General features: G+C 46.0%; 6 protein-coding genes across 6 annotated transcripts; 4 read left to right on the top strand and 2 right to left on the bottom strand.

Annotated features, from left to right (window-relative positions):
- Window positions 1-5,139: 5,139 nt before the first annotated feature.
- Window positions 5,140-7,311, top strand: C4H2 (cytochrome p450; the record flags this gene model as incomplete). The annotated part of the gene is made up of 8 exons (XM_006454915.1): window positions 5,140-5,326; window positions 5,392-5,635; window positions 5,686-5,946; window positions 5,998-6,274; window positions 6,330-6,650; window positions 6,710-6,760; window positions 6,819-6,910; window positions 6,975-7,311. 8 exons carry the CDS (start codon window positions 5,140-5,142, stop codon window positions 7,258-7,260), a joined length of 1,719 nt encoding a protein of 572 aa, XP_006454978.1. The 3' UTR covers window positions 7,261-7,311.
- Window positions 7,312-8,826: 1,515 nt separating this feature from the next.
- Window positions 8,827-9,109, top strand: AGABI2DRAFT_189156 (hypothetical protein). The gene has a single exon (XM_006453731.1). The coding sequence runs from the start codon at window positions 8,843-8,845 to the stop codon at window positions 9,005-9,007; it is 165 nt and encodes a 54-aa protein (XP_006453794.1). The 5' UTR covers window positions 8,827-8,842; the 3' UTR covers window positions 9,008-9,109.
- A 2,861-nt stretch (window positions 9,110-11,970) lies between these two features.
- On the top strand, window positions 11,971-12,846 carry AGABI2DRAFT_139973 (hypothetical protein; the record flags this gene model as incomplete). The annotated part of the gene is made up of 7 exons (XM_006453730.1): window positions 11,971-12,031; window positions 12,080-12,157; window positions 12,209-12,271; window positions 12,327-12,353; window positions 12,395-12,474; window positions 12,527-12,598; window positions 12,781-12,846. 7 exons carry the CDS (start codon window positions 11,971-11,973, stop codon window positions 12,844-12,846), a joined length of 447 nt encoding a protein of 148 aa, XP_006453793.1.
- A 459-nt stretch (window positions 12,847-13,305) lies between these two features.
- AGABI2DRAFT_189155 (hypothetical protein) lies at window positions 13,306-14,819 on the bottom strand (the record flags this gene model as incomplete). Its single annotated transcript, XM_006453729.1, has 9 exons — window positions 14,511-14,819; window positions 14,376-14,459; window positions 14,269-14,322; window positions 14,187-14,213; window positions 14,077-14,136; window positions 13,819-14,022; window positions 13,737-13,760; window positions 13,494-13,672; window positions 13,306-13,425 (listed from the first exon to the last, which is right to left on the bottom strand). Coding segments are annotated over exons 1-9 (819 nt in total), but the record flags the coding sequence as incomplete, so codon positions are not given.
- A 439-nt stretch (window positions 14,820-15,258) lies between these two features.
- On the bottom strand, window positions 15,259-16,781 carry AGABI2DRAFT_113564 (hypothetical protein; the record flags this gene model as incomplete). Its single annotated transcript, XM_006453728.1, has 5 exons — window positions 15,259-16,100; window positions 16,155-16,217; window positions 16,270-16,443; window positions 16,495-16,560; window positions 16,610-16,781. 5 exons carry the CDS (start codon window positions 16,779-16,781, stop codon window positions 15,259-15,261), a joined length of 1,317 nt encoding a protein of 438 aa, XP_006453791.1.
- A 1,163-nt stretch (window positions 16,782-17,944) lies between these two features.
- AGABI2DRAFT_175580 (hypothetical protein) lies at window positions 17,945-19,490 on the top strand (the record flags this gene model as incomplete). The annotated part of the gene is made up of 8 exons (XM_006453727.1): window positions 17,945-17,981; window positions 18,128-18,340; window positions 18,400-18,468; window positions 18,537-18,606; window positions 18,664-18,777; window positions 18,837-19,011; window positions 19,072-19,162; window positions 19,216-19,490. 8 exons carry the CDS (start codon window positions 17,945-17,947, stop codon window positions 19,404-19,406), a joined length of 960 nt encoding a protein of 319 aa, XP_006453790.1. The 3' UTR covers window positions 19,407-19,490.
- Between the last annotated feature and the right edge of the window lie 12 nt (window positions 19,491-19,502).

Raw genomic sequence — 19,502 nt, 5'->3', positions numbered from 1 at the left:
GGACATAGGCAGAATAGATTTTGAAACCGAATCCAAATATCTAATGCGTATGTGTTTTTCTCGTGAGAGCTATCAGGGATTCATCAGCTCTGATCTTATTTTGACGTGAATGTAATCAAGGGAGGTTTGTTTAGATATGTATGTGTAGTAAGGGTCCCGTTACATACGATGAGAACATACTAATAAATACGTGCCCTGTCTGTCTTCTCAAGTGTTCAGTCGTAGATCTTACCTGGGTTAAGAAATAAACTCCTCGAACCCGTTACGTCGTAACCGAATGAGAGGTAGGGGAAATTATAGACCTTTGTTTAGGGATAATGAATATAGTAAGGGCATAACCCGAAAATGGTTGTCAATGAGAAAATGGTTGATTTTATCTCAGGAGCACATGTGTTGGAATAAGAAAACTCGACGGAAAGCTTTATACGTGTTAGGACATATTAGATAGGCGATGTGGAGTATGATAATAGACCATATGCAGGTAGAAAAAGCGATAACCATCACAGGAATAAATGGAGTATAGACGGCAGTCTAGTTGACAACGCAGCTTATTGACATTTTCTTACTCACTTGGAAATAGGATTTTGACGAAGACCCCTTTCACGCCCGGCGGAAATAAAGTCAAACCTTCATGCTAAATGTCTTTCTGAGAAGGCGGGGTGTGCTTAAAGGACGTTAGTTCCATGGGATTTGGGACTATAGGTTATAGTACTTGTAGCAGAATGAAAAAAAAACTGACTGACTGACTGACATAATTTTTTTCTCACTGCCACAAGTGATCATGATTAGGAGTCAGCGATACGCTGCGATACGGGGGTTCGATCCGGTATTCCATCCATCCATTCTCTCTCTTCCATTTGATGTGGGTATTTTTTTTCTTGTCATCGCATTATGCCGCTATCCCACGATCTCCGTTCACTGAGATTCAGGTATGTACCTAGCAGATAAATGGCTTGGCAGAGAGGAAGGAAAATAGACTATCGTTGCCATAATTCTTCCAGGCGCCGTCGCATATCGGGGGTCTCGATATCCCGAGTCGAAAGCACAGTAGTTGTTACTCAATGTCAATTCGGTAATCACAGGTTTTGATTGCCGATAACCATTAAGCGCATCGATTTTCCAACCGATATCCAACGCGCATTAATGAGTGCCTAATTGAGAGCGCTTATAAGATTGTGTTAGCGGGAATGACAAACTGAATGATTTAGATCCACGTTGCACACAGGTAGAAGCAACATATCACTGATTTGTAGTGAAGGGTGACTATTTCGTTTCTTATTCTCTGGTTGGTTGGTTTTCAACGATACGCATCCTAGAATATGATATCGTGACAGCATAATTTCGAACCTCAGTGTCTCCTATATGCTTACATCTTTCCTGCAACTTTGGATGGTCAATACGGAAGAAGTTTCCGGAATGATTATAATAACGTCAGTAAAATCCCGCAATGCAGACATGCACTTGTATTCCTTCTATTTAGATTCATGGAGAGAATTAGTCCTCTATTGACCTTGTATCTGGCTGGTGTCTGTCAGGTATTGCCATGTCTGCACTGGATCTCCAGATATTCACATGTCTGCAAATCGGGTTTTTACTGACGAATGACGAAGGCAGTGTAGCGCCCTGCACCAAGATGTTTTTCTGCGTACTACGCAACAGCTACGCAACATCCGGGCTTTGGTCCTGCTCGGGCGTGGATATAGGTTGTCGATCCTAAAAAGTAAAAACCCTTCAGTTCCTGAAACACAAATCCGCATTGGCAAAGGTCGGTGATAAAGTTTGAAATGTGGAGAGTAACCACCACTTCGATCAAACGTGTTTGATTCTTTGTATCCACACCACTCTCGGGGGTAGTAAATTTTTGGGTATCAATACGTCCCTACTGTGTCCATGTGAAGCCTGTGCTCGCCAGACCGGATTGGTCATTCGCCATAGATATTGATAATACGTCTTGTCTTGGAATAGAAAGTGTATAGAGTGCTATGTAATCAGTCGAGCATTCGTCATGGATCCGGCTCCCTGAATTTGTTCTCTTTCGCTGAGTATCTCAAAGGGGATCAAACTTATGATCGAAGTCTTCCCCACATTGAGTAACTTAATCAACCTTAGGTACTAAATTATATATTGGATAGAGTGCCGTTTTGACGCCAGGATTCAATCTTCCGGCAATTTTTCTATCCATAGCACTATTTTCAGCTGTCTAATTGGGCAGGATGATAGTCATTGAATATCATATTTAGGGCGGCGAGCTAATTCTGGAACGTGGAAACTGGGATGCCTAACATAAAACCCCGCCTCTTGTGGTTGGCTATGAATATTGCGAGCTGAATGAAGTATCTCCTTTTTTCAGAGAAGTTTCGCCATTTGAAACTTACATTACCTCCGAAGTTCCAATGCTTATTGGCCGAGGAGGCGGTAGGAGTCACGTATTTCAAGTACCAATTCACACGTCCGAGCTAGGTCCTTGACGTAGAGAAAGAACAACATGGAATAGGTGATAGAACGGAGAAAAGTAAGGTTTATGGAGGTAAGTCCCCTTCCATACCGCCGGGAAGTAGTCGCATGGTCATTTGGCCAGGTGGAAACGGAGTTTCTTCGACCCAAAAAGGCTGATTCGGGATATGATACGTTGCTGAAGGTTGCTGAGTGAGCTCTTACGGCTCAAATTTGCTGCGTATTGGATTTCGCCATCCCGGAGTATTGTTCCTCCTTGAAGTCGTTATTGGTGTATCGATACTTTCAAATTGATAGCTCCGAAATTGCAGGGTGGAGACAAAACGGAAGTCCATACCCGGGGAGCCCCGTTGAAGCAGTCAAGATAGAGAACTCCATATGCATGATTCCTTGTCTAAATGCTGTTTCTTTCATGACCGGATTATTAGAAAGGTACGTTCCGAAGAAACAATGACTGAGGTGACGCCACTACCGAGCACAACGGCATCTTCTACCTGTGATTTTTTTAGTCATTTCAAACTATGCTGTGGGTCAAATCACATATACCGGTCGGAAAGAACAGCTTTAACTTCTCAGAATGGCGCAGCCACATCAACTTCAACGCGGCCCACGGGCACAATGAGGACGAGGTCCTCGCTAGCAGTATCGGTTCATTAGTCCAAGCATGGCTCGCCGGCGTCACTCATGTCAGTAGAATTCACGAACATAGGTGACATGTTGGCGGAGTGGCAAGTGGGAACGAAAGCCTAATTTGCTGGGCGTGTCAATGATAAAATGCCGCGAGAAAGTGTTTGTCAGAAGGATTGCTGAAGGTGTATTTCCTGCTGATTTTAATACTACTCCTTCTTTCTTTCCTAACGTCTTGCATACTTGGATGGTCAGATCATCAGACCACACTTACCCTGCCCCCTTGATTACCTCTTTTACGAGAGTCGTCGGAGACACGGGTGAGGCGTGGTTGACGTGCTCGGGTAAGGATCCAATCCCTTTGTCTGTATGCCCGTATTATACCGTAAGTATTATCGTACTCATATAGGTCACTCACTGAACCTTGAAGGCACGCAGACATCAATTTACTGGGCCTTCCACTCCCAACTCCAGCATTGTACTGAAAATGTTCCGAGGTTTACTTTCCACTTCAGAGTGCTTTAGCAAGACAGGATTGACCTGCTATAGCTTAAACTGGACGTGGAACTAGAGCCTCTCTGACAGGTTTAGGGCTATCACTCCGCCAATAACGCCACTACATTCCAAACCGTTCAACTGTTATAATGGTAGTTGTCGTTCACAAAAATAGCATCCAAGTAGTTGAACTAGTAAGAATAGTCACTCTTGGCGCGATGTCGCTTCTCAAACTAATAGCGTCCTGAGCTTAGCTGCAGATTGCTCTGAAACAAATGTCCGGCAGCATGGAGAGCGTATGAGTCAACAACGCAAATGTAATTTCCGGTGAAAGAAGGACAACCAATACTGGGAAGATAGGTCGTACATGAAGTCCGGACCATATCAAACTTTATGCGAAGACAGAGTGTTACACATGAGGAATTGCGACAAAGCAGGCTACTTAATCTGTATGTCAAAATATCACCAAATGGAGGGGAGTTTCTCGGCTCTCCTTCCAGCGAAATTGCAAATCTTCTTCACGCAAACCTGATTTACAGTACTCGGCCTCAAAACAATTGTGGGCAACTGTTATAATAACCAAGTCTCTAAGAAAAGCGCCATGAAACCTGGCTTGGTATACCTTATAGAATGTATGTTAATATTGGGAGCTGAGCGGCTGACTATCAGTAGTAAAACCGACCAGATTCTTACTTCGGATGTTAGTGGGAAGCAACCGACGCAGCTCATGCGCACTTTTACCTTTTCTATTTTTACTACCGTGACGGTGACACACACATGAGTCACGGGAACGCCTTTCGCCAAGTTGATGATGATCACCGCTCAACGTTCAAACGTTCAACCGTAACGACTCTGTCGTCCGCCACAGCCAATGCTTCATGATCACTGGACTTGTGAAAATGTGAGATATGTGACTGGCAATATTGAGGGGAGAAAGAGAAGATTTAGGTGACGTGTATATGAGTTGAGTAGTGAGTATTAATCTTTGCATAATCATCGCATGAGGCTGACAGGAGCTGAGAGGCTTGGACAGCTCGAGTAGAATTGGCGACTGGACAGCTGGTTAACCACCGTGTTAAGGATCTTTACAAATAATATTCACCAAGTTGAACATATTGCATCGTTAATGTTTCGAGAATTTCTGGTAATCCATTCGGGCTGAAACGGAGCAATAGTGCTTTTCCGATAACAAGCACAGGACTCATGCGAGGCATACAAGTTGGATATGTTGAACTTGTTATGTGTATCAGTTACGTACAAGGTATGAGCTTGGTATTCAAATGCCGATATGAAGTCAATCTTTTGACACACTCCAAACCCACTCATAGGCGGAACGCCATCAGTTTGAACCCACCTCAAGGCGTAATTTGGAACGAGCCCTACGAAATTGGTACTGTCGTTTAAAGTACTGCGATTGTCGGACAAAACGTCGAGAATTACCTCGTACCATGCGTGACGCTCACTGCGTTGAGCGCCAAGACTGGAAAGAATAGGTGGAAGACATTTTCCCTATAAGTATCAGGAGAAAGAAAGAGATCTACATCCTCACCACAGTTTCCTACCATGCAGAACGCTACTCATGCCGCAACCAGTACCATTCCATCGGGCCTGGAATTCACAGTAAAGACCACTACGCTTGCCATTTTCGCAATGTCCATGTTTTTCTACTTTCTTCATTCTCATTTCAGTCGATTGACCGACGAGCAAGGTAACCGTCTTCCTCCAGGGCCCATCGGTCTACCAGTTGTCGGTGCGTTTTATCGATAAAGAGTACTGCTAAAGAGAATTCTTATGTTTAAATCCTTCATCTTTTAGGGTCTTTTCCATTCCTTACACATTATCCGGAGCTTGCACTGGATTACTGGGCTAAGCGATATGGCCCGTTGTTTTCGATGTGGCTCGGTAATCAGCTCTTCGTGGTCATATCCAGTCCCAACATTGCCAAAGACCTGTTGGTGACCAAGGGCGCAGTGTTCTCCTCACGCAAGGACAATTTCATCAAGTCTCAAACCATCCTGGCTGCTGGAGGCGTAACTGCTACACCTTACAACGACACCTGGTGAGTCCAGATATTACACAACTCTGCGGCATCCGACTCCGGAATTATAGGAAGAAGCATCGTCGTCTGGGGAATATATGGTTGAATAAAGGAGCAGTGGAGGAATACACTGATGTTCTCAATTATGAAGCTCTCGACCTCGTCCGAGACATGTACAACCGAGGAAAAGCTGGTACCATGCCGGTTAACCCGCAAGCTCACGCAGGTCATTATACACTCAATAACATGCTCAACATCATTTTCGGAATTCGCACGGATTCCATGGACCACCCCTTAGTCCAGCAGGCATTGAAATTATCCCGAGAATTTATGTACGTCTTACTACTCGTATGGAAAAACCTGCCTAAAGGAAAGAATATCAGGAACTGTACGGGACCAGTTTCGAATTTGACTGATTACGTTACCCTTCTGCAGTACCTACCCAAAAATTCCATGATAGCTCGAGGGAAGAAACTCCAGTCCGATTTCTTGGCGACCTACGGTCGTATGGTCAAAGAATTAGAAGCGCGTTTGAGAAGGGGTGAATACGTCACAGATTGTCTGGCTAAGACATTGTTGGAAAATCAAGAAAAGGAAGGACTCGAGTTTATGGACATCGCCATTATGTGCTCAGGATTCATGACTGCAGGTGTCGAAACAGTGAGTACTCCTTCACATCTTCCGCAGTTCGCTACCATCAATCGCGATATCTTAGACTGCGTCAGTTTTACAATGGTTCTCAGCTTTGATTCCTTCTTATCCTGAAATTCAACAACGTGCGCACGAGGAACTTGACAGAGTTGTCGGTCATGATCGCATGCCGACTGTAGAAGATGAGAAGGATTTGCCATACATTCACGCCATTATCAAGGCAAGTAATCTCATGTATCAACTCTCTGCGTCCTCACATTATCTCTTGCAGGAGGTTGAACGCTGCCGTAACCCATTCTGGATTGCTACCCCTCATTACAGCACGGAAGATTTTACTTACCATGGACAATTCATTCCCAAGGGCACAGTGATACTTCTGAATAGCGTGAGCATAACTTTAGCGATGAGTTGATGTTCTCTTCATGTCTGATCAACCGATGACAGTACACCATGCATCATGATCCTGAGCGACATCCAGAGCCATTCAGCTTTAATGTATGTTCCCGTCCTTCAGTGACCTTGCATTTTTTTCATGTGGCGCACCTTTTCCCAGCCAGATCGATATATCAATGACAGCACGCTTTCGACTGAATCGGCTAACCTGCCTAACCCTATGGAGCGTGATCACTGGATTTTTGGCGCTGGGTCAGTACGGAATAACTCATGAGTTCTGACGTCTGATAGCACTCGTTTATTATCTGTTTTACAGTCGCCGGATTTGTCCTGGTATGTGGCTCGCGGAACGGGAAATATTTCTGGCGATCTCTCGAATGCTCTGGGCTTTCAAAATGGAGAGCATTCCGGGACAAAACATTGACCTGAAAGAATACGATGGACTTTCTGGACGATCTCCAGTCCCATTCACAATCAAGATGATTCCTCGGCACGAGAAAGTAGTTGAATCCTTCAATGCTGAAGAACCGATGAAGCATAAGCAATATAATCCCAACTCGGACATGCTTCATGTTGAAAATGAGGCAGGAGTGGTTTATTGAGACGTTGTGAAGAAGCGCATCTACTAGTTCCAGGGGTCGGGTCTTTTAATGACTGAGTTCAAGCCTTTTTCTAATGTGTCAGAGTGTGTTTGTTTCACTGAATGCTATGTATTTAGAGATATAAGATGTAATCTTGAAATACTCTACCCATCAACCAGATTTCTCGTCCTTCCTTAGCTCGTCTCTCCGCTGATGGTCGTTTCGTTCATTCCAGTAGCAAATATAGCGGACAACTCTTCATTTCCCTCTTAGCGAGTTGTCAATGCTCCAATACGCAATTTTGGAGGAAATTCATAGCCAAGAGACGTAGAAATATGTATGAATATGTATATGCTAAACGTGACAGCATACCAAGGAGCACGACAAAGAGACATAGAATCAACCTTAAAATACGAGCACGTAGATAGGAAACGCGGCATCATATCATTGTTCAGATCTTTCAGACTTCACTCCTTCACTTGAACCTTCTTAAACTTCTTGGCTTGCCGATTAATGTAATGAACCATTCGACGCCATTTCTTTGCCTTGAGCTTGGACTTGGATATTGGAAGGTCGGTTGTAATTTCCGCCTTCGACTTTGCGTCTGCCTCCTCAGGAAGAACCTCCTGGCTTGTCGACTTTATCTTCGATGTACCGGGAAGAACGCTTTCAGTTACGATTGCAGTTGGGCCGCTTGAATCACTGATAATGCTCCCATTTCCCAGTCTCGCCGGGGTCTCTTGGGATTCGGCCGACACCGATTCCGCAACTAACGTAGAAGCTGAGACTTGTGAAGATGTGCTCTTGGTGAAAGGAGGCCTAAGAGCGTCCTGTAGTTCCACTCTTTGTGTCGCCGGGGCAGGCAATGCCGGGTTCACTGATGGAAGAGCGGATGTAGGTGTGACAGGCCCGGGGCTCAGGATGTCCGTCAAGGCACCGGCAACAACCGGCCGCGGTGCTGCCAACGGCGGCTGTTCCTCTTGTTGTGGTCTAGAGTGAACCATGTGAACCGTATCAACTGGCAAAGGTGATTGTGTTGTGTCTTCGGCGTCGGCAGGCGAAAATACTGCTGCAGGAGTGGCAACCTCAACTGTGGCAAATTCTTGGGACGCTGCACCTTGTTCGGCTGGAGCTGTTGAGGGCGTAGGGCTAGTATTTGGTAGAGGCTGATGAGATTGTGGCAGCGCAGGAACTGATATAGGTGCTGATGTTGGTGCTCGGGCTGGTGCTGGATTTACCGGCAGTGTTCCTGGTGGCGACTGTACAGGCGCTCGCACTGGCTCTGATGGTAGTGACGGCGTTGGGGGGGCGGATGTGGTAGTGGCAAGTGATATGCTTGGTCTTGACTGGTAAGGTGCATATTGATTGTTGTCCGAAGAATACCTCGTCGTTGGGAGCTGTGGGGCCGGAGGTGAAGACGACAGACCGGGATGGGGTGGTGCATGATACCCCATATATTGGTTGTTTTCTGCCAGATAGCTCGTCGCTTGGGATGGGGGTGGACTTGTCGGAGGCGGATATCCAAATTGAGGTGAAGGTGATACACCGGGCTGGGGTGTATTCCACATTTGGTGGTTTGCTGCCGGATAACTCGTCCTTTCGAATGATGGTGGACTTGTCGGTGGCGGATATCCGATTGGAGGCGAAGACGGTACATTGTGATGGCGCCAGTCATATTGATAGTTACCGGAAGGATAGCCCGTCTTTTGGGATGGTGAGTTTGCCCGATAGACTTCCGGTGGAGGCGAAGATGGTACGCTGCGATTGAATGTAGCCTGTTGAGGGGACTGCGGATAATATTCCATAGGAGGGTCGCACCAGCCCTTTGGATGCTGAGAACGCATCTGGTGTTGGAAATTGGCTCCATATTGAGATTGGGACGGATGTAGATATTGAGGCGAATAACGGTCTTCGACACCATATTCTTGAGTAGGAGAGTACAATCCATTCCTCGTCCGCATAGATTGTTGCGCCAAGTGTGCTGCCAAGAATGTCAGAATCGAGAAAGTTGATCCAGAAAAAGAAAATCACCATTGATACCGAGTTGGACTAGACTGCCACGTCCCTGCCCGAATACCCTCACGTTTCCTCCTGCGCGATCTTCGGAAGTATATTAGCGAGACGAAAGATTGCCACGAACAGATGACATACTGCTAATTCCACTATTCGATCCGTGATGGTTAGGAGAATTAGACCTTGCCGCCGGCGTTCTTGTATTGTGTTGCCCTATTCGTCGTTTAGCTTCTGTAAGAACGTAGCCGTCGTGAAACTTACGCGTGGACGACCTTGATGATGCCTCTAAGATGGAGAACAGATCATCCACTGGGTTCCGCTCGGTTAGATCACAGAAAGCTATTGTGCCAAAGAGAACTCACTTGATCCCATGTTAACCTGGCAATCTTCACCCTGGCCGATTATGTGGATATCTCCACCAGCTTCATCTTCATCTGGATCAGATATTACACAAAACTAATTGAAGACCGTGACGTACTGCTGATACTATTGTCGGGACCATTATGATATGGCCCATCGACAAACGTTGTGGAATTGTTGTCCCCATGCACGTGCAGAGGATTTGTGGGACCATGGTAGTGGTTCTGGTTCCCGTTAACTTCCGAAAAGTCGCCTCCGTTGATTGAAAAATTTTGAGCATGCGGAAATAATGGCATTTTGCTCTAGGCAAGGCGGAGACTCAATCAGGAGAGGCAGGGGAAGGATGCAATGTGCAGAATGTGGGCGGACTGTGGGCAATTTAAGACATAGTGAGGCTATGTCTGCCATCTGCCACAGCTGATAAACGCCCTCGCTGACCTCGTGAAACATATCCGATGCGCTGGTCGTAGCATTGTATGAGGTCAGCTTATCCAGTAGAAGTCCATTGTAGCGATGCATGAGCAGACAATAATATGGCCATTGGTAACCGGTAACGCCTCGGAGTCATGGGGAAACAATGTTGTATTGTTCCATGATTAGCGTTTGAACAACCGCGATGTTGTTACCGGAATCGGCGGGACACGAGGCGAAAACAAAGCACATTCCATGAATAACCCCTTCTCATGCAGAGCCTTTCCAGGAATATCACGAATTCAAACGTGGTAGCTTGTGAACTTGTGAAGTGTGCACAGCCGATAGACTAGACTGCTGCAGCGAAGAGGGAGGTAAGTGACAGCGTGGGAAGGTGTTCGGCGTGGGAATGGCTTTCTTATTGTTTCCATTGTTTCACACTCACAAGACTCGACTCGAGCACTTTGACACCAGCTGTCTCATTCAAATGGGTGGATTTGACCTCTTGTTGTACGAATGTCATATGAGTCAATAAGTGGTTGCCAACGGCAACTTTTTGTTTGAAAAAAATTCTAAACACGTTTCGAACTATGTTCTCAGGCAAACATAGATACAAGTTCGCCTTACCTTGTTTATAAGATAAAAAAGAGGCCAAAACCGGAAATACGGGTGTAGGATAAGGGTAGGAAGGTAGAGGAACGTCGCAGGACGTGATGGCGCAGAGTGGAATAGAGAACGGGCGAGGCAGAAGATGATGACGCAAGAGAGAGAGAGAGAGAGAGAGAGAGAGTAGACAAAGTTGAGAATTGGGGGTTGAGAATTGGGAGGCTTGAACGGTACGTGCTTGGACAGATAGGGAAAAACGGGCTTGTATTCACTTATTTTCTACTAGGACATGAGTGTAATTGTAATATATAGAAAATAAGAAAAGGTCTAGGCTTCAACGAGTAGAAAAGCCCAGACATTGCAAGACATCGAGTAGAAGGTCTATCGGGGCGTCGAGTGCCAAGCGACGCTTCGACAGGGAAGAGAAAATTTCTCTATTCAAGTTGCCTGAGCGCACCGTGTTTTGACCTCGATTTCATGAAGGATTTGAATAACGGTCCGAAGTCGAACGGCAGCCGTTGAGCCATCGAACTTCGTGGACTAGAGCGACAACGAGAATGGACATTTCATGGGTATTCATCTCCCCTTAGAGATTTGCGCGCTTGTTGGAGCGCGCTGGACGTGCTTGGCTGCGCAACTTATCGGCGAGGAGGGAGGATTGTTCGTCATAGGAGATGGTGGTTGGTTGAAGTGGCCGTAGACGATCCACCGTCTCCACAGCACGAGGGACAGTACTTTCACTAATTACAACGAGCTCTGGTCGCTATTTAATTGTGTGGGAGGCTAAGACCATAATTAGGGGTTCAAAATGAGCGCTTGATTATTAGCGCTCAGCGCTCATTTCCGCTGACCACGCACGCCATAGTCACCTCATCAAATCGTGGCAAAAGCGTTGCATCTGACCTCTTTGTGAGTTGCCAGTTCAATTCGATGAGGTGGCGCGATTGATTTTTTGAATCTGGACGGAAATCCAACCGTATTAACCGTATTTTGAGACAAGATCAGAGAGTATCTCATGGCAGAGACGCCGCTTTGGCCATTCTAATTAACGAAGCATTAGATTTGTACGTGCGTGTGGTTTTCAAATCAATATAAACCGTGAACAGCACGAGTCGGAGTGTCCTCATGTCACCGAAAATGTCGTAGCAGAACGTCATCCTTCTGAATATTTTCGTTCGGCGCTTTCAAAAGCTGTTGAAGGGCTGTTGAACATAGCCCCACAGACCGACTTCTTCTCCCATGATCTCGATCTCATTCGCCTTGATATAAAAGCTCTCATATCACAGCCAGCATGCCTCACTTTACACCTACCAAATTCACATACATTGTATCCGCGTTCACATGCCTGGTATATCTCGAGAAATGTCGAAAAAACCCGGTACTTTGAATAAGGCTATCAAAAGTTAGTCTTAGCTTTTACAAGTTTTTTCATGAACTAATGGTCCCGCAGATACCAACTTAAAGAATGCTTGCATAGCCGGACAGGGTCAAAAAGTGATCCTTATCTGCAAGGATGACAAGAATGCTGGTGAGCGTTCTAGTTTTAGGAACTAGCGTGTATCTTAGGTTCGTGCAATAGGTGCAGAAATCCCTGTGTCAGAAGGTCTTGAGTTTGAGAAGTTATTACGCCTACTGGAGTCAGGTAAGCTCAGCCAGCCATGACACAAATGAAGAATAAAGTATAACAACATATACAGGTATTGATGTAGACCAGAGTATTCACAGTGAGTTTTTCCGTCACTGGAAATAATTCATTAACTAATAGTTGCTCAGATAGCGGATCGGAAGGGATATTTATACTGGGACAGGGACAAGAAACTCAACTTAATCTCGACAATAACGCAGGTGAGTTAAATTTCTTCAAGAGCCTGAAGCATCACTAAACATTTTTCAACAGTTAAGATTCTCAGGAATGTACAAACACATCAGGCCCAACAGGAGACAAATGATCAACTCGAATTACAAGAAGGTATGATGAACCTGTTGTGATCAGAGGCCCAGGATACTTGCTTTCTTGTATTCGAGTGAGAGACTGAGGGTCCTGGCAGGTATTCCACATTAACACCGACACTTCTGCCACATGTACTTTTTAGACGTCTTTCCTTCGTCTCCCTTTAAGATCCTTCTCTTATATAGATTCCTTGCTTATAGCACGTCATTAAACCGCTTCGTATCAAACTGTTCGCGAATCTCAATTATCCAATTAGGGGAAGCTAACTTCATACCACAGCCAATTTAAGTGTTCAAGCACGCAGGCTCTCGGGGCAACCCAACTAAATGAGAGCGGACCAGCAAACTCGATGTAAACAGTTTCTAGTGAACCTCGATTACTCAGAGATATAATCATGAGGCGGAACGTGATAATCCTGCAAGATCACATAGGAACAGCATGAGCAGACTGAAGATACAATGGTGCATACTGGGGACAATTGGAGAATAAATTCTAAGCAGAATAACCAATTGCGAAAACACGAGAAATGGACCTGATGAAGGTTGTGATGGACAGCTCAAATTGTCCCATACAAAACTAAATGTGTGGCCGGGTTCGTTGAAAATAAGTTGGTAAACAGTTATGGGCGATGAATACCAGAAATCCTAATGTCCATAGCGGAATCTACACCACAAAAGAAGCAACATAAAGCAGGTAGCATCTTATACCGTTCTTTCCTTCCTAAACCCCTTGAGCTTTCGAGAAAACCAAGAGGTCAACCTAGTCTTCAAGGATTGGAGAATATCAATGATGGGATGAACCTCCCCGTTTTGCGTAGAAGCCGAAGCGACTGATGAAGGCGCATTCTGGAAGGAAGCGTGATCTATATTAGTAGAGGCTTTCAAGCGTATTGGGCAGCTGGTGGAAAAAATACCTGACTCTCTGAAATTGGAGGAGGCGGCGACATCGTCCTTCCAGATTGACTACGTTCCAAGTTCGTGGACCCATATGAGGGATTGATGACAGCTGGCGTGCCACCTTGTCCATTCAGTTCCGGTGAACTTTGGGTTACAATTTCCGAAGGCGGAACGTGTTGGGTCGTTGCTGCAATTCCTGCCGAAGTAAAGCAGCAAGAGTTGAGAAAGGTTAGGCTTGTCCAGTAAATAAAGAGCCTCACCTGCGCCAGCAACAGCACGATTCGCTGGAATTCGACAGGAAAGGGGTTGGTAATCATTGAAGCACATGGTAAGTGAACGTACCGGGGAGACTAAGCTGTACCATAATGTGTTGCAGAACGGAGAGAATGATGGTGTACGCAAGTTGCTGCCTCCGATGGTACTCCCACGACAGCCACTGGTGATACTCCCGTGCCTGCCGCTCCTGATGCCACTGAAGCCGTTCATCTGCCTGGTTGGCACTTACAGGTGCACTCCGATGGATAAGCATTGCAGCTGCACTTTCACCTGGTTGGATGTCAATGAATAGCCATGCTTGAAATTTGAAAGCCGGATTCTCACTTAAAATTGCCTGGGCTCCTGTTCCCTGGCTAATTATTAACATGCCCCCGTTATTTCTATCTAACAAAAGAATGATAAGGTAGAGTCAACGAGGACAAGTTGGAACGCACTGGTTATCCCCTCGTCGACGCAGTAACCTGCAAATATTGTTTGTCTTCACTGCTTCATCCTCGTAGCCTCGCAAGAGCTTACCTCCTTGACGTTGTTGGTATGGAACGGGATTGGAATGAAGTCGCCCTAGACCTACTAGCACGTTTGTCATATGGAACGTCAAAATGTGGAATCGTAGTTGTGCTCACTAGAATTCCTGCTGACACCGTCGTTGATGGTAACTGTAGCACCTCTACCCTGCCCCATTATCACAGAGTCGGTCAAGTATTCGTCTTTAGGAATATTAGGCTTTAGGTAATGACCCAAAAAAAATAGGAACCGACTATGAATGTGTCTATTCAGCCTAGGTTGATGTTGTCTTTCGTCTGTATAACTTTGGGCGTCAGGCATTGCACGTCGAGCAGTGGAAGAAATGGACGAGGTTCAAGGGGCGTGCGCAGCAAATAAAGGGAAATCGATGCTCGGGATGACTGCGATGATGTTAGTTGAATCATAAGATAAAGCCTAATACTTCAGCCGCGTGCATCATTGACCACTGGGCAGTGCCCTATTGTTTTGCGCGTGTTCGATATAAACAAGCTGCTTTTGACGTCTAGAAGAATTATGTTCGCCTGCGCTGACGTCGGCCTTGCTAATCCATCACCTGAAGACTACGTTTCGGAAAGCGCAGCTGCAGTCGGGCAGTGACGGAGGAAGTGAAGCACCGTGCGAGGAACCTGAGCGGCGTGCTCTCCTAGAAACATGGGCGGTGTGAAAAGTAGACTGATACCATCTAATTATTACCGTGAGACTCAAGAAGTCGAAATTAAGCCCTTTGGTGGTGGACGAAGCGTGTACAAGTGCCACCAGGAAGATTTGAGCACAGTGAGAAAATCAGATTCATCCTCCCCGGCTTGCGAAGGAAACGTGGCCAAGTAGTCACACTCACAGCGTTCGTTCTTGTTTAAAGTTACAGTTTCGAGAGAAAAGTGTTCAAAGCCAAACTTTTTGGGAGACTACAAGCACTTGATCAACACAGAAGGATGATTGATTGATAGCGAAAGAAGCCTTTATACTCTAGGCGCTTTTTCTTCAACCTATTTTTATTCTCTTGAATATTCGGAGAATTCCCTGTCGAATAACCAAAAAGATATTCTTCCTCCTCTTGTTGGATTTAGACATCCGAGTCTCTGTCGTAGGAACAATCTTTTGATTTGTACCTTCTGACTCCAGGAGCGTGTCCGCTAAAGCATGAGCCTCCTGGCTCATCAGCTCCATTCTCGGATGAATATCAGGCGCAGAGGTAGCATCTTGGGTTGAGAGTTCATTTGCCATAGGTGGACCCGCTATGCCAATATAACTTGGAGGATCTGATCTATTGACACCGTTTGCAACTCCATTTGGATGGGGTGTTTGCATGCTTCGAACTCCTTGTGATAGTGATTCCTCGCCTACTGGCCCCGCTGTTGTGTTGGGATTGGCAGGTTCCAGATTCGTGCCCTCGACTACGATGCTAGCAGCAGGCGACTGCAATACCGACGCCTGTGCTTGGTTATCATCCTGCGGTTCCTGTGATTTGGCCACGTAGGCAGCATGAAGCGGCAAAATAGTCGCTGGCTGAGGCGAAAAGGATTCGCGTACACCGCTAGCAGACCTTTGTTCTGCAGTTTTGATAGTGAGGAGTGGAGTAGAGACGTCAACCGTGTTGACATGCGGTGAGTCTAAACTTGTTGGTTCTAGCGCTTGTGAGAGCGTAGGAGGTGGTGTTGCCGGAGTTAGTTGTGCTGCCGGTGCTGCCGGTGCTGATGCCGCTGAAGATAGTGGCGAAGCCGGGATCGGTGAAACAGCGGGTGCGGATTCGGCAGTGGAACCATGTTTGGCAATATCAGCGCTTGATGTCACCATTCCCGACGGATCGTTGCCGGACGATATTCCTGTTGAGGCACTCAGAAACAATGGATAGAGATGGTTTAGTTATATTATCGCACCACCACTGCAAACCTGGCTATTTTCGCCTTGCCCGATTATGGTCGTTTGGCCTGTGCCATTGTCTTCGGAGGATGAGTGTCCAAGAATAAGTCCGACAATGGATGACGGACGTACTGATGATGGTGTTATTATAGTTTTGGGAGTGATTAGCGACGTCATCTAACTCGGTTTCCGTATCATTTTGTCCTCCAGTCTTTGGTACATGAGTCTGTTCTGCGTTGCGCACAGGAGTGGATGACTTTCTTGAGGTTGCTTGTATGTTCCTGCTCCTCTGGAAGGGAAACTCAGCTACGTTCTGCATTAAAAAAACAATAAAGTGGTATTCAATGACGAGCTCACCCCCGCTAAGCGTAACTTTACAGTTTTGGCCCTGGCCATATATGACCATATTACTACAATTTTCGTCTTCGTCTTCGTTAGACTATATCAAAACGAATGGGAGGATGAGACATACTGATTATTCGACTGTCAATTCCACCACGATAATCCGCATGGAGATATGTTGCTGTATTATTTCGTCCATCCATTTGAAGAGAGTGGTCATGATGGTGGGTGTTCTCGTCACCATGCACTTCTGAAAACTGGCTTTCGTTTATTCGTAAATCATGGGTGTTGGAAATATCCATGGTACCCTAGAGAAAGTTCAAAGACGGAGGAGGGTAGCAGGGTGTCATGAGGCCCAGACACTTATAGTGCTTTGGCAAATAGGGCCAAATACCTCGTTTGTGAGCTGTTGGTTTAGTCGTGCCGCAGCGAGGCTATGAACGTTCATTCATTCTTGAACATGCTCTCGTAGTAACCGATGCATTGAATCTGAATAACTTGATGTATCGTGAATACTGGCGAGTATCTAGCGGTAGCCATTGCCATTGGCTTTTTTGGTTATGAAGATTACGCAAATGAATAGAAATTCTTTCAAGATGAACATGATATAGTTGAAATGAGGGAGACCGACGAAGCTCACCGTTAAGAGACAAATCACCACTCTAGAGACGAGAAATAAAGAGTGCGAAGTGAGGCCACACTCGGCTTATTTTTACCACAAGTTACTTGCCATGTCCCCGTGCATATGAACGATTTGCATAAGAAAACTCAACGACATACTGTACCCTATTCAAGGAAAGCATGTTATTAATGCAAGAATTGGCGCAGACAGCACTCACTTTAGGCTATTTACAGTGACCGAGTATCACCGGGAGACGACCGGCGAGAAACTGAACTAGGTGGATGAGTATTCAAAGGGATAGTCGGCTCTGCCTGTGGTTCGGCCACCGATAGAGGCTGTAGCGCCGGTTGAGACTCTTCCCCAGTTTAACCTCGTGGTCAACCTTGTTATTGCCTGGAATCTGTGCCCGTCGTATAAAACAATAAGCGGCATCTCTGGATAAGTTGAAAGCTTATGCTCATAAGACCAAGCTATCAGGATTCAGCGGTTACTAGCCTCTGATGAAGTTTAACTTGAGATCATTGTCGACATTGAGTTGCAATCCAGACTCCAGTGCAGCGGCCTGATGTCGATTCCCATCTTGGCTCGCCGCCGCTTACATAAACTTCGGCTCTGTTCCTCGCGTCCATCTTGTCATCGCTTCGCCAAAATTGCGGTCTGGCACGGCTCTGGTTTCAGAAATCAACTGTTGTGAGATCAACTGCTCGCACGTACGAGCCATTTTCGCCGAGTGGATGCAGACGCACTCTAAGGTCTTCAAGCTTCAGGCTTCTCTGAGGACAGTCTTCTTTTTAAATGCGATTCTTCCCAAATGCATGCCCGGACTCCTATCAACCTCCAACCATGGCCACGAGGACACATAATGGAAGGCAAGATCGGCGTTCGATAGCAGCCGGGGAGCGAGCTGCTTAACTTGTGAATGGACTAGCTCTATCGTTACGAGGTCACGGCAGCGTGCTTCGCAAGCGCGTGGCACAAAGCAATATATTTCAATAAGTTGCTCGTCCCCATGAACTTTCCTTTCAGGTTCCGACTTGTATCCCTTTATGCTGCTTTCTAGCATTCTTATCGTTTTCTGGGCTTTGACCTCTGCCAATGCTGGCACGATAGCGGGAGAATATAGACGAGCGACCATCGAGGAATTGACACCCGTGCAAATTTCCCAATTTACCCCTTTCACTCGGTTTGCAAGTGCTGCATATTGCTCTCTTGAGGCCATGTCATTATGGACTTGTGGAGGTGACTTTTTCTAGGTCCACGTCTGTCATTTACATCTGCTCAAATTCAATACTTGCTAGCTGATTGTGAAACTAATTCTGATTTCATACCTACCGCTACGGGTGGGGATGGTGGATTCGTTCAACGATGTACGTACGCCGCCTCTGGCATTTTTTAAATTTTATTTTTGTCTATATTGGATACTCAATAACATCAGGGTACGTTGGATATTCACCGTCTCTACAATCAGTCGTGGTGGCCCATCAGGGTACTGATCCAGTGAGAATGTTCGTATACTATACAGATTGCATATCTTTCGTGTCATTCATTCAAGAATTACCCAGCGAGGCGATTATTGCGGACGTTGCTTTCGTACCTACGGTACTCAATCCGGACCTTTTTCCCGGGGTCACTTTCCCAGTATTAGTGCATGGTGGTTTTGCTTTGCAGCATGCCAGGTAAGTTCATCTTCGATTCGCTCCTTCTGTTATCATTGTAGGCCTGAGGGAAATATTAGGGCCGCGAAAGCGATTTTGTCGGCCGTTAAGATCACCATCGCAAGGCACAATACAACCAAAGTGGCGCTAGTTGGTCACTCACTTGGTGGTGCCCTTGCTTTACTTGATAGTGTGTATCTTCCCCTTCACATCAAAGGCGTCGAATTCCGTACAGTCGTATATGGTCTACCAAGGGTAAAACCCTCTCCTCTTTTGTAACAATGTCCTTTGTGCTAATATAGACGGATATCGTAGGTAGGGAACGTCGCGTTCGCGAATTACGTGGATAAACACACATCTCTCACCCGGATAAACAACAAAAGAGATCCTATTCCCACTACTCCACGTGAGTATCAGTATGAAAGTTATAGCAACGGTTTTCCTTCATTTTGCATCTAGTTCAACTTTTGGGCTATCGCCACCCTTCTGGCGAGGTTCATATTACGGGAGGAAATAAATGGCTTACTTGTCCCGGACAGGAGAACCCGAGTTTTCAATGCACTTTCGGGAGTGTGCCGTTATTTCTTGTAGGTAATCCTCTTGACCACCACGGTTCTTACAACGGTGTCAACATGGGCGAAGGATGTTGACGAAGTAGACAAAATGTTCCTCTAGTGTTTACTGCCCTTAGATACTAGTTGATGGCAATGGTCAAGGTTAACGGTTCCACGGCAAATTGTTTCGGT

This window comes from Agaricus bisporus, assembly GCF_000300575.1.
Source record: "Agaricus bisporus var. bisporus H97 unplaced genomic scaffold AGABI2scaffold_1, whole genome shotgun sequence".
Taxonomy (NCBI): Eukaryota; Fungi; Basidiomycota; class Agaricomycetes; order Agaricales; family Agaricaceae; genus Agaricus; species Agaricus bisporus.
This window is presented reverse-complemented; position numbering and strand designations above follow the sequence as displayed.

Bases quoted from the DNA above. Each gene is read 5' to 3' on its own strand.
- AGABI2DRAFT_189156 (XM_006453731.1), top strand. From the start codon at position 8,843: ATGATGGTGGACTTGTCGGTGGCGGATATCCGATTGGAGGCGAAGACG.